Below are 18,248 nucleotides of genomic sequence, written 5' to 3'. Positions count from 1 at the left end.
CCCTAACAGGCGGATCCGAGTGCTCACTGCATGGGGATGAGACAAGGCTAGGTAGAAATCGGAGCAGGGCAGGCATGCAATGGCCTTCCCTCAGCCACCTGTGTAGATTCAGTCCTCCACCCAAGGGGAAAGCGGAGCCCCGTTCACCAAGCGGGAGCTGTAGAGACAGGAAGCTGGGCCTTGACAGTGAGCGGCTAGTCAGTGCTGAATGGCACGGCAGGATTAACAGATAAAGGCTCCGTAATTGGTGTTATTGCACACGGAGCTCATCTCCATTCATAACGACTGGACACTCAGTCCAGCCATCATACCGCTGCTGTCATTCTAGCTGAGATCCCCATGGCTGTCAGACCTGCTGCCACCAACCAGATCCTGACAAGTCCAGATCATTTGACTTTAGAGCCCAGTGTCCCAGCTAACATCAGCTTGCAGGAAGAAAGACATTGGTTGTTCTGAGAGAACACTCCCCCCCCCCCATTTCTTGTCATAACCCATGTTTGTCTTCCTTCCTGGATTTACTACCTAGGCAGAAAGTGGTTCTAGGTGGTAGGTGGGGTCACGGAGGTAGGTCATTTTAATGGGGTTAGTTAGCAGAAAGAGGTTATGCTTCACAGCCTTTGTCCCTGGGCATTCCTTAAAGCAATGGACCTCTACCTTGAGTGTGTGTCAGGATTTAGTAAACCGGATGGTTCACTAAAGTACTTCTTAGATTCTGTCCTCTTCAGGTTTCTCATTTGGTGGGTTTGTACATTTCTAACTTGTTTCTACTCACGTGATGCCTCTGGGTTAGGCTCCACTTCAGGAGCCTGATTATTGCAGCTGTGGTACTGTAGACACCATTTCACCTGGGAGCCTGTGACCCTCCCCTAACCCTCCCAGAAGTTAACCACGCTTGAACAGGCTTTTTTCTTTCTTTCTTTTTAAACTGGTTTGTTCACACACCACAATTTGAGAAGCCTTAAAGCATGGATTGGCCAGGCAGCTGTAGTGCCCTGGCTTGTGGTTCCCAGACAAAAGCAGCCTCTGTCTTCTGAGCACCACCCCCCACCCCCCACCCCCCACCCCCCACCCCCCACCAGCAAAGCTTAGGAAGTATTGCCCTAGGGCAGTGGTGCTCAACCTTCCTAACTCTGTGACCCTTGAACCCAGTTCCTCATGTTGTGGTGACCCCCAACCATAAAATGATTCCATCGCTAATTGACAACTGTAATTTTGCTACTGTAATGAACCATAAATGTCTGATATGCAGGATATATGGTACATGATCCCTGTCAAGACCCACAAATTGAGAACGGCTGCCATGGTGCATCATCCTACCCCCTTGACTAGCAACGGGTTAGTAATATATAAGCTCAGGTTCCGAAAGTAGTGTCACTGTTCCCAGTGAGGCCGACTGTCACTGACTTGATGGCCACTCCCTATTCTCTTGGCCCTACAGGTGGTAGCCTTCGCCTCTCTCTTCTTCATCCTGGTCTCCATCACCACCTTCTGCCTGGAGACCCACGAGGCCTTCAACATTGACCGAAATGTGACGGAGATCCACCGCGTAGGGAACATCACCAGCGTGCGCTTCCGGCGGGAGGTAGAGACAGAGCCCATTCTCACCTACATCGAGGGCGTGTGTGTGATGTGGTTCACTCTAGAGTTCCTGGTTCGCATTGTGTGCTGCCCTGACACGCTGGACTTTGTCAGGAACCTGCTCAACATCATCGACTTTGTAGCCATCTTGCCCTTCTACCTGGAGGTGGGGTTGAGTGGCCTGTCATCCAAGGCAGCTCGAGACGTGCTGGGTTTCCTGCGTGTGGTGCGTTTCGTACGCATCCTGCGGATCTTTAAGCTCACGCGCCATTTTGTGGGGCTGCGAGTGCTGGGCCACACACTCCGGGCCAGCACCAATGAGTTCCTGTTGCTCATCATCTTCCTGGCCCTGGGGGTGCTCATCTTTGCCACCATGATCTATTATGCTGAGCGAATTGGGGCCAGGCCATCTGACCCACGGGGCAACGACCATACCGACTTCAAGAACATCCCCATCGGCTTCTGGTGGGCCGTGGTCACCATGACAACACTTGGCTATGGGGACATGTATCCTAAGACGTGGTCCGGGATGCTGGTGGGGGCTCTGTGCGCACTGGCCGGTGTGCTGACCATTGCCATGCCCGTACCCGTCATAGTCAACAACTTTGGTATGTACTACTCTCTGGCCATGGCCAAGCAGAAGCTACCCAAGAAGAGAAAGAAGCACGTACCTCGGCCAGCCCAGCTTGAGTCACCCATCTACTGCAAGTCTGAGGAGACTTCGCCCCGGGACAGCACCTACAGCGACACCAGCCCCCCTGCCCGGGAAGAGGGTATGGTTGAGAGGAAACGGGCAGGTGAGTAGGGCTTAGGCAGAGGACCCCTTACCCCTGTGTAGTCAAGGGAGTTCCCTTAGCCTTTGAAATTTGGGTCTGGTATATTGTGCAAGCTTCGCTGTGCATAAGACGAGCCTCCGAGAACGCAAAGTATTAAGGCCAACTTTTTGTTCCCTGTTTGAATGATCTTGGTGAACATCAGCGTCTGTGGAGTAAGTTAGCCTTCCAGTGTGGGATATGAGGGCAGTACATGGGACTGCATGCTAGAAGGACTGGTTTCCAGTTCCTTCTTGTCCATTCCCCTCCCCCCCCCCCCATCCATCCCCTGCTCTTGCTTTGTTCTCAGAGTCCAGTCCCTTCCCCTCTGGGCATGACATATTGGTGGGAATGACATATCAATATCCAATCCCACTTTGATAAGACCCAAATGTGTGGTGGATGTGCCACCCTTTGTGAAACTGGAACAAATGCCAGCGCTGATATGATTAGGCAGAGAGCAGGGCAGCTGTTCCTCCAAGGTGCATCGACACATGAGTCACTTCTTTCCCAACATTCACGTCTGCTGTCTCTTAGCCTAATAGATGTGATAACGTAACAGCAGTGGGAGGCTGCCTTCTGTTCAGCTGAATCTGGAGTGAGTCCTGGGCTCACGGTCTGACATGGAGAGAGGGGAACCAGGGTCTTAGACAAGAGGCAAAATTGTGTCCTGGGAGGATTAAGACCGGGCATCAAATTTTGCCCTTCCATGGAAAGGCCACTCAAGGAAGATCATCTGTTCTGGGTCCGGAGACAAGAAGGAAAATCAACACAGTCCCCCAACTACATGGGAGGAGGCCAGAAAACAGGAAAAGCATTATTGTATTCAATGGGCAGAGCTCCCGGGGATGGTAGGGCCAGGTCTGGAGGGTGACTGCATGTCAGGCCACTGAGGCAGAAGCTGCTGGTTAAACCCCAGAAGTAGGACTGGTTCTCCTTATATAGTGCCTGAGTTGAGGCGTGTCTGTGACCTCTTGGCATGGACCCATCACACGAATTGGGGCTAGTTGCTTTCTGGGATTAAGTGGGGTCTGGGTCTTCCTTGATAGAGACCTTAATGGAGAAGCTTCCTTCTGTTCCCTACCATGCTGGTGCCCCTTCCTGGTCCTGTTAGGAATCTAAGATGTGTTCTGAGGTCCAATCAGAGCTCAGAGAGGATCCTTACATCTAAATGCAGAGGGCCTTAGACAGCCTCCTGAATATGCACAGCACTGAGGCCCTTAACCCTGCTTGGTTGGCCACACTGAGGCCAGTGCCGGAGCTACTGTCTTCCGGCCGGGTAACCCCACTACATGTGATCGGGGTCATAGTAGCTGTGCCCCTCTCTGACAAAAGAAAGGTGTTTTCACAGAGAAGAGTTGAATTGGAGAGCCACTTCACCCTTCCCCCCAGCCTTGCCCACCCCCCACCCCCCCCACCCCCATCTTCCCAGACATAAGAGAGCCCTGCCCCAAGCCCTTCACCAAGGCCTGGGTATCTGAGGAACAGAATAACTGCCATACGTGGTGCAGGGCGAAAGGCAGAGGCACTACTGAGTATGTCTGGCTCCACCTATTAGCCCTACTGTCCAGGTGTTTGTTCTTTGAGGAATGCAGACTCATCAAGAGCCTACCTGAGCCAGACTCCAGGGGAAGTGAGAATCTGTGCCTGCCTGGGTTCATCTCCTGGGACATCCTCCCAAGCCCACTTGGGGATTACTGCTGCTGCAGGGTGTCTGTGCTGTGTTCCAGCCCCCAAGGGAGGCTCTAAGCCAAAGCCAAGAGAAAAGCCTCCAGACCGAGCACAGCCATCCTGCCTTGTTTCCTGGACCTGCAATCTGAGCTTCCTCAGGAAGGGCCTAGCATCCATCTTAGCTTCCTTTCTCTCTGTCCCCTCCAGACTCTAAGCAGAACGGCGATGCGAATGCGGTGCTGTCTGATGAGGAGGGCGCTGGCCTCACCCAGCCCCTGGCCTCGGCCCCCACTCCTGAGGAGCGTCGGGCCCTGAGACGCTCAGGAACAAGAGACAGAAACAAGAAGGCAGCTGCCTGCTTCCTGCTCAGTGCTGGGGACTATGCGTGTGCTGACGGCAATGTCCGGAAAGGTATGGCTCCCTGGGCTGGGCAGGTGGGGAGCCCCCCAAGAGCTGAGTCTCCCCAGCCCTTCCCACAGACCTTGAGGTCTCCCCCTCCCCTGAGCCCATGGCCACCATCTCCTCTGCCTTGGGTGCGCCCTCGCTTTTAGAATGGGTACCCTAAGTTACCAGTCTCTAGATTAGAAAGGCCTCTAGCATCCACTTTGAGTCTATGGAGCCCCTCCCTCCAAGGTACCCACCCAGAAGAGGAATGCTAGACTTATCAGGGGACACTCCATCACCTCCCCTGCTCTGATCCTGCAGCTGCCTTTAGGCCTAGCCCACAGGGTCATATCTGGACACTTCTCTAGGCCTCCTAAACACCGCCAACGCTTCCCCGAGGAAGCCGACTCAGGCATTCCAGGTCCCTAGGGCTTCAGAGAGGCCCGCACAGGCCCTGTACCTCTAATTCTTCACTGGGGGCCTGGATTCCAAGGTGGACTGACCCATATCTGCCAGCTACTGGGGTGTGACGGTCACGGGACAGAGCCAGGGGCGGCTCGGAGTAGGTGGGCAGAGAGAGTGGGTCTCTCTGAGGAGTGATCCGAGGGATCCTCAAAGTTAGTGGAGCAGCCCCTTTCCTGCCTGTGGAGGGGGGGCTGGGATCCTATCACCAGACTCCCAGTGCATGGCAGGGACAGAGCTAAAGCTGGGCTGTGTGCAGCTATCGGGATTCTTAGCCTTAAAGGAAAGAGGGAAGTAGAAACCTTTAGGGTGAGAAGAGCCAGTGATGGGTGAGAACCAGGGGCCTCAAAACCAGGCCCTTGCCCTCCCTGACTTCTCATCCCTTGTGACCTTACCTGTCCTGTGTCAGAACCTCCCCTCACATCCTGCCCTTTTCCAGGAGACGCTATAATTCTCCCTAAACACACATCACCCCAACTTCTCTCTCTGGCCACTTCCTAACTAGCGAGATTTCCTACTCTCAACTCCCCATGGCCCCCAGTCCCAGACTAAAGACTGGTTTAAGTCCGACAAGGGGGGTGGTTGCTGTGAGAGTAGCCCGTGATGCCCCTGAACCCTAAAGATAGCTCCTAGCTACCCAGTCCAGGCAGACCCCTGGGGCACCCCAAATTGATAAGCTCTGAAAGGCGAGCACCCAGCTTTGCTGGGCACATATCTTATTGGGTAACAGCCACAGGAGCAGCAGTCTGGCACCTGGAAGGAGATGACCCAGGCACCCCAACCAAGTGGCTATAGGTAGAGCATGCTTAGCGCTCATGTCCCCTCGCTGGTCACTCCTGTGCTCCCACCTTCAGGCCCTGGACATGCCTTTCTCTCTTGAACCTAGAGAGCCTTGCTCAGGCTACAGCCTGCTAAGCTCAGATATAAAATCTATCCTGGTAGAGGACTTGAGAATACAGAGCTGAAGGGTAAACGCCCTGGCCTCCTTTCTTGTGCTGTGAGGTGCTTGGTAGAAATAGGGTTGCGGAAGAGACCATGAGAGCGCAAGTTAGGAGAGCCCCGAGAGCAGGTGCTCCTACATGGATGGGCACCATGCAGAAGAGCCTGTATCCCTCCACTTTGCCTCCCTGGGGTGCCTTTGGGGGGCCCATCTGCTCTATTTTCAAGATGCCTCCACACTGCTTCTTGGCAACAGGCATGTAGCTCAGCCAATTAGAGTGACCTTCGAGAGGGAACAGGTGGGTTGCTGGGAAACAGGGCCTGCTAAGCAAGTGTGGCAATTAATATCACCAAACTCCCAGTGTGCACTTAACAACTTTCCCCACGCCACACCTCTCTGCGCTCATCTAGGCCTGCCACAGGGAGAGGGTGAGCCCAGGCCTGGTCCAGCCATCAAACTGACCCCCATCACTAACCAGTAGCTCCCAGTGAGCCAGGAGCCCATGGGACACAGGTGTTCACTGGGGGAAGGTACATGCTGGAAGCTGTGGGATCTCCGTGCAGCTGGACCACCAGGGGGCTAAAAGGGAACAGAGACCTGAGGACAGGACAGGACACAGGCCTGCAGGGTGTAGGTCCTATGGTCTGCCGTCAGGAGCCCTGGAGACTGATGTCAGGGAGAGTCCGGAAGCCACTCCCAATCCTACCTGAAGAGTCTCTTGCAGTAGCCTGGACTCCATGGAGCATCCTTGGTGAAGAGATGCCCCCCCCCCTTTGACCCATGTACCTTTTCTTCACCAAGGCTGTGAAAAGTCCCGGAGTCTAAACAACATAGCTGGAGCAGCTGGAACCAGTCTGGGGCTGTCTCCACTGGCATCGCGGTACAGCTCGCCCTATCCTCCAAGAAAGCTCCTGCTCTCGCACCCCTTCCACCCTCTCACCAGCCCCCCACCTGGCCACTCAGGTCCTTAGCTACACCCGTGGCCTTCCTCAGCTCTGACATTGGGACACACATGCAAGCAAGCATGTTTTACATGCCATCCCGGCCCCCCATGTATCCTGAGGTCTGAGAGAAAAACAGAAGGAAACTTCAGTCAGGATGGAGAATTCGAGTCTCTGAGCCAGCCCTACATAGCACCTGGCCCTCCCCAATGTCCAGCCCTGGAGCCTGAGTGCAGGGGACAGATATTCACGGGACTCCATCTTCATATACAGTCTCCTGAGCTATAGGTGCTGGTACACTCAGGACTTGGGGCTCCGGGTTTTGCTTCCAGCCCAGGATCCTCTATGCCAGGGTGTGGTACACGGAGTGTCTGGAATTACTCAGCCTTGCCTTAGAGTCAATACCTACCTTTGTATCGCGGAAATTTCATTTTCGTTCTTTATGGCCCTTAACCAATAACCAAACAGCCTGTCTGTCTGTCTGTCTGTCTATCCATCCACCCCATAGCAAGAGCAGCAGGTAACAAGGCTGTCTCACAGGGCATCTCTGCTGGTGTGAAGAACATTTGACTCCTTGAAACAGCAGCGTCTGTGGCTGGGGATGCCCTGGGAGCTGGGCCTGGTGTTTCCCAGCTGTGACATGGGGTTCAGGTGGGAGTTCCTAGAATCCAAGCCCTAGGCTTGGTACAAGCCCTGGGCAGGGTGTCTAGGTTGCAGGGAGCCTGTGCCCAGATTCAGCGGGTAACACCCAGCGGCCCATCTGTGCCCCGCGCTGCAGCATCTCTCTCTCTCTCTCTTCCTCTGCTTCCGCGAGCGACAGTTTGCTCCCTCTCCCGCTCCCTCAGATTCTCAGCCCTGCCTCTGAGTCACCTGCCACTCCCACCCAGCCTCTGCTCTGTATTCCTGCCAGAACCGGAGACTCATCTAATTTCTATAATTAAGTGTATTCATTTACCTAACGAGCCCGGGAGCACAACAGGTTTGTGAGTCATTGGGTGAGCAGGGGTACACCTTGCGCGGGGACAGCTGAGGGGAAGTAAGGAGACAGAAGCCATCCTACCCACACCTGCCACTGGCCCCACCTGCTGCCAAGAAACCCCCTTCCTCAGCCTGGTAGAGCCTAAAGAACAAAAGTCTCAGCCATGACATTTCCTGTTTCACCTGATGGGGATTGACCTGACAGCAGCAGAGCCACGTGCCTGGCAATTTTAGAGTCAGATTATGCAACCTTGAAAAGGGAGTGACTAAGGAAGGTCCATATTTACTCCCTACAGGGTAAATCACGACATCTGGTAAAATAGCTTTAGAGATCTGACAGGAGACTAGGACCAAGGGGGTCAACTCAAAAGGTGGCCCAGGCATAACGGGGTTGGGGTGCAAAGCATGTGACAAACACGTGTGTCAGCACTGTGCTGACTAGATGGCCCTCTGGGAAGGTCTGTTAGAGCAGGCCCTGAGACACCCCAGGTTGAGCTGGGCTCTGGATAGGGTCCAAAGCCACTTGCTTTCAGAGCAAAGTGTCTCCTTAGAGGCGAGAGGAGGAGATGCCGAAAGGGAAGCCTGGTGCAGCAGGATAAGATGCCGAGTCTGAATCTGGCTTCCTTGTGCCAGGCTTAGCCCTACCCAGCAGGGCTCCTGGCACCGGGAGACTGTGGTCTGACAGAGACATGATGCGCCAGGTGTCCAGTTTAGCATGGGTACCACAGCTATTTTCTCTGACTTGCCGTTCTGGTTCGGGGAGCTGAGGCAGCTATTTCTGTGGCAGCCCTCAAGTTGTCAGGAGCCCAAGTTTCCACGGCACCCACCGCCTCCTCCTCTCTTCCCTCCTACGGGGATGGGCATGCTCACAGCACCCCTGTGGGGGGCCACAGATGTCCCTGGGCGACACAGTGCATCTGCCAGGCTGAAGCCCCTAGGGCTTTGTTGGAGGGATGGGGGTTCCTTGTACAACCCCTTCTGATCTCCTTGATCAGCAGGAAAGAGGACAGGGACCAGTTGGTAGAAGAAATAGGTGGGCTATCTGCCATTAGCTACTTTAGGACCCTTGGGTTTGCCCAAAGTCCTGTGAAAGAGTGAACCCATCATTTACAGATCCTCCATGTAGAGAGGCAGTTGTCTATACAGGCCTCGGGTCCATGCGGGCCTTGAATATCCTTCACTAGGGGAAAGTCCCCTCCCATCCAGACTCTGAGAACGTACTTACTTAGCTTTTCCTTGGGTCAGACTTAGCATCATCGGACCAGTTGCTTTGGCTTTAGAAACTTGGCCCTAGATCTGGGGCGGGGGTGGGGGGGTGGGGGTTTGGGCCCCTTCTTGAAAGAGCAAGCAGGCAGCCCAGGAGCAAACTCCTAGCCTTCCCTCCCAGTCTGTGCCAGGCTTACCAACAACCCTAGAGTTAGCTTCACAGCCCAGTCTTCTAAGACAGGTTTTTTTTGTGAGGTGCCACCAGTGGGAAGGGGGCTGTTGAGCTACAGATAGGTCAACAGGAATTTAAGAGTATGCTGAATTCTGGCCAAAGCTCTGAGAGGCACTATGGGTCAAGTATCTAAGAGAGCAGAGGGCCCTGGCCAGTCTCTCTCTGAAGCTCCTTCCCCAACCCTGGTGAGGCATGCAGGTTAGGTTCCAACATAAGACTCCAAGAAAGAATCTCCCCAACTCTCAGAGGATCCCAAGGGTGGCGAGCATACTAACCACTGACAAAGGCCACCGAGGCCTTTCTCCCTGCAGTGTATCTTAGGACCTAGTGGCCTATAGGGTGCTTGGAGCCACTCCCCCTTTCCCTGTGCGTTAGGACCAATGGCTGGGCCTTTCCGAATGCACACAGACAAATCAATGTTAGGAATACAGGGCAAAGAGTAGCTCTGTCTTGTCCTCAGAAAAGAGAGCTCTGAAGAGTCAGTCTCACACTCTTGTGGTTTCCTCAGCGTTCAGCGGCCCAGAACTCTAGAAAGCTAAGGGGTGGTGTTGAAGGAGGCTGTTGGGGCCACAGTCTTCAGGAGATGGCGACAGGTTACTCCAAGGTGAGAGTTTATATTTTTATATCAAAAGGGGGAAAAAAAGCTTTTAACGTATCAGGTAACCCCAGGGTAGAAGCTGTGAGAAGCATACCCACCTTTAACCACAAACCTGATCGCTTTAGTACTCAGTCTGGGAGACCGAAACTCACACGGTTAGCCCAGTCCCCCTAGCCGTCTAGCCAGCACTGCTACTGGGAAATAGGGACTAAGACCCAAGCCTCAGCTATCTGGAGCTGAGGGTGCGGGTCTCCAGGGGCCTCGGGTGTCTTAGTAAGATGCTGGGTGCCAGCCTGCTCTCCCGAGGCTGCGTGCCGCACTTCCGCCCCACCCATCATGCCTCAGCACTCTACCTATCATTTTGGGGTCAGGGGCTGGGCGTGACATGGCTCCACACTCTAGGGACATCTTCACTGGCTCCTTGGGATGGTGGTGAGGGCAGATGGAGTTGTTCTGAGGGTAGAGAACAGCTGGGTGACAGGCCATGAGCCATAGTCCACATTAGGAATTTTCCCCACTGTCTCCCTGCTAGGCTCTATGGGGTTTGCCTTGGTTCTACTCCCTGCTGCATTGGAGCCCTGAATACCTGGGATGGCAGTAGTTCTTGGAAGTGGCTACCTGAGCTTCACCATTACCTGGGTGTCTTCTGCCTGGAGGGGGTTGGCAGAGGAGACATGGAGGGTTCACCTGACTCCTGTCCCACCCCGCTCTTCCTTGCCTCTTAGCCCTGGGTTCCCTATGCCTTCCAGCTCTGCTCTTGGCTATTCCGTAGCCCACAGCCTGTGGGTCAGCAGCTGGCTGGCTTCCTTCTAACATCTCATTCTTTGTTTCTCCCTTTCTTTTGCCGAACTCTGTACACCCTCCCCAGAAGGCAATGTTGAACCGAAAGCGTGCGTCCCAGTGTCTCACACCTGTGCTCTTTAAACACAGAGACCTGCCAAGACGCCCTCTCGTCCAACTATGCCCACGCTGAAGTCCTCACTCTCTCTTAAAGCGGCACCAACGCGAGAAAGACAGGCAGACAGACAGAAAGCCAGAGCCTTAGGGAAAACTCTGGAACCCAGGCACGACTCTTTTGCTGGGAAAGACTCAGATATCCTTGTTTGCACAGGACTGGTGGAAAAAAATCTTCCCATGCGACTCTCGGGGCCCAGAGCCATCTGGGCCTGACACTCTGCTCTACTGTACATTGAAGAGACATATATGCACATATAGTATCTATATTCATACATACTATATACTCCTGTGTGTAGTGCACGTGCTACTGGTGGTCTGTCTTCGTCGTTAGGCTATGTCTCCCAAGTCCTCTTCCCGGCCCTGTTTCCCCTTCCCTCTTCCTTCATGGATTGTTTCTTCTGACCGTGTTGTATGGAGTGTCCCAGCAAAAGTGCACCTGGGACCTGCCCCACCGCTGGGTGGTCCCAGGCTGCTCTCACTTGGGGGTGTTTCCCCTGCCAGCAGGCGGCCTGCTGAAATCTGTTGAAGGCAAGATTGCCTTCCAGGGTCACTGCTTCACTAGCCCAACCCCACCCCAGATTGGGGTTCTACCTCCCACCCACCACCCACCCCAGTATGTGGGGGGCACTTCCAGGGGCTCTTCTGCAGCCCGTCACTCCTTCCAGCACCCCCTTTCTATGTCCTTGACAGCAGAAGGGAGTCTCATTTCTTTTGTGTGTGTCTCCTTTGTCCATTTGTTTTCAAAGATGCTGCTGGGCAGATGGAAGGGGAATCTGTTTGCCCAACTGGCTCAGGGGTCTGAGAAGGGGACACCTTGGGCGAGAGGAGACCAGTTGCAATACTGTACTTCCTGGCCGGTGGCCGGAGGATGAGTGCAATAGCAGAGGCCAGGCGACCCCTTCAGCCTTGGCCTCTGCCCCTCCCTCAGCCCTTCCTGCCCCCCATCCCCGGCCCCCCGTATTGGTCAGTCCTTTTCTAAAGCTGTCCCCGTGTGTCTGTGTGTGTGTGTGTGTGTGTGTGTGTGTGTGTGTGTGTGTGTGTGTGTGTGTCTGAGGCACGCTTAGGCCGGGCCCACTGCGCCCTGTCTGCATGCCCTCAACTGTCACGCTGTGCTCAAGCACCAATAAAGACATCTGAGTGTCGTCCTGCTCCTCTCCTGCGTCTGCCTCGCCTCTCTTTTCTGACTGTGGGTCTGTGGGGGGGAGGACCCTCTCTGAGTTCCAATCAAACTGCCACCTGTGTCTGAGGAATGCTAGCTAGCATACCTGGGCCTAATTGAGTCCCCAGCAAGGACCCCACCCTGTGTCCCTGTGGCTCAGCTCCTGTATTTTCCAGCTGGTAGTAAATGCCCAAGGCAGCAAAGAGCTTAGCTCTGAACCCCTGACTACTGGGCAGTGTCCTGATAACCTGCCGCTGCCACCTGAAGCCACCGTAGCACAGAATAAGGCTTCCATGTTTAGGGAAGTCCGCTGTGTGCCTGCTTGTTTGTACAGGGACCTCCTTTTCCCTGCCGCTGCATCAGTCTAAGTGGGCCAAGGCCCTGGGGAGGCCAGCCATTGCAATGACTGCGCGATGGCTGATGGAGTGAAGCCAACGCAACGCTGGTGGCACCACCCGGTGCCACGTGGGGATGAAGAATGAACATAGTCTGGGCCCATGGGCAAGCTCCGGTGCCCTAGTATTCCTTTTACCCCCACATGGGAGCAAAACAAGGTGGGCTTTATGGAGGCACAGGCCTGCAGCCAATCAGAAGGAAGGGCCCTCATGCTGGCTTTAGGGCTCATTTGTCATCATGGTAGAGTTAGTCATCTTCAACAAGATCTGTGGTTTCACTTGCACTAGGCTCTACAAATCACATAGCCAGGTCCAGCTGCGTGTTCAAGTCCCTCTTCTGACTCCTCACTCAGTCTAAGCACGCACCAAATCATGGGAGCCTCCATTTAGTCTTGATCTGCCACTTATTTGCTAGATAACTTGGGGGGGGCAACTCCTCAAATTCACTTTTGTGCCTGTAAAATAATGGTGCCTTACCCCACCCCCAAAATGGTGCACGACTATACTCGCAGCCCTTGTGGGGCAGAGGCAGGTGGATCACTGTGAGTTCGAGGCCAGCCTGGTCTATAAAGTGAGTCCAGGACAGCCAAGACTACATAGAGAAACCCTGACTCAGAAAAAAAATTAATAATGGTGTTTATCCCAAAGACAGCATAACAGCCTGGCCCAGGGTCGGGTGTCTGCACACAGCATGCAGAAGATAGGACATCTACAGTAAATGCTAGCTCCCTCCTCACCCTTGCCTTTGGCTCGGGCTTTTTTTTTCCCCCTTCAGATTTCTTCATGTTCACACACACTCAGAAAAGGACAAGAGCACACCCGGAGCTGTCTAGGGCAGCACAGACTGGCAGGGTGAGGACCACAGGGCCCAGGGGAAGGAAGAAACAAGGGAAAGCCTATTCCTGAAGTGGCACGGAAAACCAGCCATGAGCCTGGGCCAGCAGCAGAGGCAGGGCAGTGGCAGTCGGCCAGTTGTCAATTAAAGATAAAAATCTCTCCTCCAACTGGAGGGCAGATAGGGCTGTGCCCTCCCCCTGCCCCCCAAGAGAAAGCCATTTGCAGCCAGGCTGCTCGGAGAAGCTTGGCCAGGCGATAATGGGATGGGATGTACTGCTGGTTCCCTAATGACATTACGCATCAGGGCTCACATCCAGAATGGCTGTTTTTTAGTTTAGCTGGGGGGGAGGGGTTTGTTTTTTAAACATAAATAGGGAACCATATTTGTGGGGCTAAGAACCTAACAAGCAGCATGTGAGTATCGGGTGCCGGGAGCATCCAGAGGGGACCTAGGGGGATGTAGCAGGGATACATAGTGACACCATCAGAACTCTGCAATAGGTGGCTGCAGAGTCTCCTTTCCTCCTCAGAAGCTGCACCACTCTAGGCTTCTGCTGCCCTGGGCGGGCGCCAGACTTGAGTCCTTACCTGTCGGCTGCCTTAGAGAATGGAACAACAGTGTAGGGACGGACCTTGCGAGTCAGAGGGATGTGAGTCCCAGGTCTGCTGTTACTTCCTAGTTCTGGGTTGCGTGAGTTGCCTGAATCTCCGTTCTTCATCATCGTAGCAGGGGTAACAGTGGGATACTAGCTATAGGAGAGCGATGCAAGGTGGTGCTGAGGAAGCTCAGCATGATCATTGCTTACTGAGCTGGCGAGCTAGCCCAGTGGGTAAAGACCCTTGTGCCAGGCCTGACAACCTGCGTTCTATCCCAAGGACTCACCTGGCGGAAGGAGAGAACTGATTCCTGCAAGTTGTCCTGGGACATCTGCACACACACAAATAAATAAAAAATTTAAAAGCCATTGCATTTATACAAATACGGATGGGGCGGGGGGGGGGGGTGTTACCACAGAGCAACCTCCACCAACAGCAGTTTGGTTTGACGCCTTCACTTTTCAAAAGAAGTGCTAGGAATTAACTTCATTTCGGTGAGGTCCTTTTCTTTTTGACAAAGGAGTTAGAGGAGTAATTACAGAAGTAACACGCATGTGTTTCACCTGAGACGTGCATGGAAATGGAAATGCTTTCCAATCCTGGTGTGAAGAAAATGCAGCACGGCACGTAAGGTCATTCCTTCCAAGTCACAGTCCTGTAAGAGGCAAAGCTGAGACTCGGGCCCAGTACCTGGACAGCATCTAAACTGAATAAGGCTTGGGAGGTAAAACCTCTGGTGTGGAGCTTTTAATGCTTTTCACTTCCTTAATCACAATCCGGGCCTTTTGCAAAAAATAAAACCAGGGCTTGAGGAAATGGGTAATTCAGTTTCTTGTGTCTGTGTAAACCACACACACACACACACACACACACACACACACACACACACACACACACCCTGGGAAGGCATATCTCGGCTTCATTAATGATCAGGTGGTAACACATAGCCTAGGAAGTGCCAAGTCCCTTCCCAGTGCAGCCAGTGGAGTCTCTGACATGCAGAAGGGGAAGCCTCGGTGGCACTGGCGTGGAAAGAGGTTTACATGAGGAGCAACTTGGCCTGGAGAAGATTTGGTGGAAAACCAGCTCCTGATCTCAGGTATTTGAAGGGCACTGTGCACTCGTGGGTCCCTATTATTGGTAGAAATGTTAAGGAGGCTAATTGGGTTCAAGAATGAGAAACCCTATTTTGGGGCTGGAGAGCTGGCTTAGTCAATAAAGTGCTTGCTTTCCGAGCACATGGAGCTGTGTGTGATTCCCCAGAATCTGTGTTTTTAAAAAGCAGGCAAGGCAGTGTGTGTGTGTTTGTAACAATCGCACTGGGAGGCAAATTCTCGATGCTCAGAGGCCAGCTAGTCTAGTCCACTAGGCAACTCCCAGGCCGGAGGGAGACCCTGCCTAAAACAATAACAATGGCACATAAGGAATAACACCCAAGGTTGTCACACAGACACACACATACACACAGACACACATGCATGCATGCACACTTTTTGTTTCCTTCACAAATGCAGTAAGAAAAAAAGTTAGAAAATATCCCACACCAACTTAGGAGGGGAGCTGGGATACCTTTCCCTGCATCTCATTGTCCCCCAAGAGGTGGCACTGTGAACATCTGGTCAAAGTCCTCCAGGCCTTTCAAAATCCAGCTTTCTAACCAAATGACCAAAGAAGATTAGGAACAGACCACTCTATAGGCTGGGAGCCGGGGAGGGGGGATGCCATTCCTAGAAGTATGTGGAGACACCAGTAGCCAAGTCGTGGGAAGAATTCATTCTTGGTGTGCAAGGTGGTTAGACCTCTGACCGGAAGGCTGACTCAGCTGGGGCAGGTCCAGAACCAAGCTTCCGGGAAGGCTCGGATATGCTCTTTTCCTGATGGGACTTTCCCAAATTCCCTGCCATGGCAAAGAGCATCTGTGACACTCCTAGTCAGCAATGGCTCCGTAGACATGGCCTTTGGTTGCCACATGACCCAGCACCCTCCACCAGAGATCCCTGTGGCATTGTCACAGTGAGCCCCTCGTGCAGTACTCACAGACTAGCTGGCATGTGAGCTAGCCCAGTCCCTGGGGACTTTAGTCATCACACTCAGGCCCCAAACAGCATGCACTGCCCCAGAGGACTGTCAAGGATTCTTGAGACCTGGATGTCTCTTAAGTACCCCAGCTGTATTGCCCCGCACCCCCATCCCAGATATCTGCTTGCCCTTCCAGGGACTTCAGGGAAGGGCATGGTTAAAGTATGTGTTAGGGTCATTTGGGACTAAATTACTGGAGTTGCTGAATCCTGCTTTTGGTTGAAATTGGGTCCCTGCTACCGAATGCAACAACCTCTGATTGTTGGTAGGGTCCCCTTTCTCCTCAGCACTCTCTCCTAGGTGACCCTACCCACAGACGTGCTTTGAACATTTGTAGAGGCTGATGACATCACACTTCCAGTCCCACTTTAGAAATCCCCTCTCCCATCCATTCAGTCATTCATCAAGCACACGGTGGAGCTCCTGCATTCCCATGATGCTCTCGGCGCTGCCCGCTTGGCTCTGTCAGAGCGTCTTTCCTGCTAGTCCACAGGGACCTTTGATTCCACCCTCTGCCTCCCTTCTCTCCATCCACATACCCTAAGGCTGACCACAAACTGGATGGTAGAGTGAATCCACCATCCCACCTTCTCACCCGCCACCTACTCCACTCAGTTTTCAAACCCCAAATTGTTAAATGCCTGTGCCGTGTCCTGGGGAAAGAGAGTGGGCAGCGCTCCCGCCTACACGGAGCTCGTGTGCTCATGGGGGACCCAGGCCAGACAGTCTACTTCTCTGGCTTGGAATTGTATTTCACATAGTCTCTTTCTGCTCCCTTCCCAAATTAGCACTGTTCTGTCTGAGGTCCCTAGCCTGGTCTTTTTGCAAGAGGCATCTCCCTGTGACCCCTCAGCTCTTCCATCATCATCATCATCATCATCATCATCATCATCATCATCATCACCAGTCTCCACCCAGTAACCAGAGAGCAGCTTAAAATGGAATCAAGATCCTGTTACCCTAAAAACCCTCTGTGGCTTCAGGCCCACTGCATTTCAGATAAAATTCAAAGCCTTCAGGGGGCCTCGTGGCATGGCTGTTTCTCAGCCGCTGCCCCTGCTCCACTCCTGTACACTCCTCCTACCTCTGTACTCAGCTCCTAGGAGCCTCCAGCTTGGCTTACCCTTAGCTCTCCGCTCTCTCAGGCCATTCTCCTACAAATGCCTGACACATGCTATTCCTCTCACAGGAACCATCTCCCTTCCCCACCCACCCACCCCAGCCTTTTGCTTGGCTGTTTGTCTTACACTTTGCACCAGATAAAATAACCCACATTCCCAACTTCAGTGTGCCCTCCTCACCAGCTCCCAGCCCTTACCCATGTTTTCGCTCAATGTTTTGACTTTTGCCATTTCCTTTTCCACGACCATTGGTGGTGTAGCAGTTATCTTTACTTATCTGTGTGGATATGGTGTGTGTGCATGTCCCTGTTGCACATGTACATCACGCTATGACATACAGGTGGGAGTCAGACAACAACTTTCGGAAATCAAGTCTTACCTTCCTCCTGTTTCTGTCACTGCATTACAAACCCCAGGCTAATTGACTCAAGGACTTCCAGCAAATTCTCCTGTTCCCTCTTTCTATCTTGTGGGAATGCTGGGTTGGTGGAGGCATGCCACTGCAGCGGGCTTTTTATGTGGAGTCTGAGGATTAAGCTCGGGATTTTCAGCCTTGTACTAGTGTGCCAAGCATTTTAGCACCTAAGCCACCTTCTAGAACCTCTACTTTTTTTTTTTTAAATACTCAATATGGGTCTCATCAATCCATCTAGGCTGACAGCCAATGAGCTCCAGGGACCTACCTACCTCTGTTGCCCTTCTTTCCTCAATGCTACAGTTAAAGGTGGATACCTCCTACCTGGATTTTTGGGGGGACAGGGCATGGGTGCTGGGAATCTGAATTCAGGTCCCCACACTTGTGTAACAGACACTTTACCAACCGAGCCATCTGTCTAACGGAGCCCCAGCTTGGTCCTTTGCTGTTTTCTGTCATAGCCAGCTGGTTTCCTTCATGTCACTTGTCCCTCTGTAATGCTAGGCGTTTGCCTCTTGTTGGCCTCTGTGAATTGTCCGGGCCTAACACAGTTCTAGGGGCTCAGTCCCTATTTTGTGGATGAATGAAGGAGCAGGAGACCAGCCTGGTACACCGCTCAGCCTTGCTTCCAGTTGGCTTGTGCACCTCACTTCTAGGGCACCCCTGGGAGCCCCGAGGGAACATGTGAAAGCTACTCTCTTTCCATTATACATTTCCTGCCTGAGAAGCTGTCAGAATAATGAGAGGGAAGGAGGGAGGGAGGGAGGGAAGAAGGGAGGGAGGGAGGGAGGGAAAGAGAGAGAGCGCACAACAGCTCTTCATCTCTTCGTCTCTCTGTCCTTCCGAGCTTTCTATATCTACCTGATTTTTATTTTTATTTTTTGGC

General features: G+C 53.2%; 1 protein-coding gene across 5 annotated transcripts in view; it reads left to right on the top strand.

Annotated features, from left to right (window-relative positions):
* The window catches only part of KCNC4 (potassium voltage-gated channel subfamily C member 4), a 53,459-nt gene that overhangs the window by 10,456 nt on the left and 24,755 nt on the right, over nt 1-18,248 (top strand). For 2 of the 5 annotated variants that reach the window (XM_084756200.1, XM_084756203.1), the window contains exons 2-3: nt 1,439-2,375; nt 4,269-4,472. In XM_084756200.1, coding sequence (XP_084612326.1) covers nt 1,439-2,375; nt 4,269-4,472 — 1,141 coding nt within the window. Of the gene's footprint in view, nt 1-1,438; nt 2,376-4,268; nt 4,473-6,648; nt 9,078-10,670; nt 11,902-18,248 lie in introns of those variants that run through there. The other 3 variants (XM_084756201.1, XM_084756202.1, XM_084756199.1) reach the window with 3 other exon arrangements.

This window comes from Acomys minous (assembly GCF_964271855.1).
Source record: "Acomys minous genome assembly, chromosome: 14".
Taxonomy (NCBI): Eukaryota; Metazoa; Chordata; class Mammalia; order Rodentia; family Muridae; genus Acomys; species Acomys minous.
This window is presented reverse-complemented; position numbering and strand designations above follow the sequence as displayed.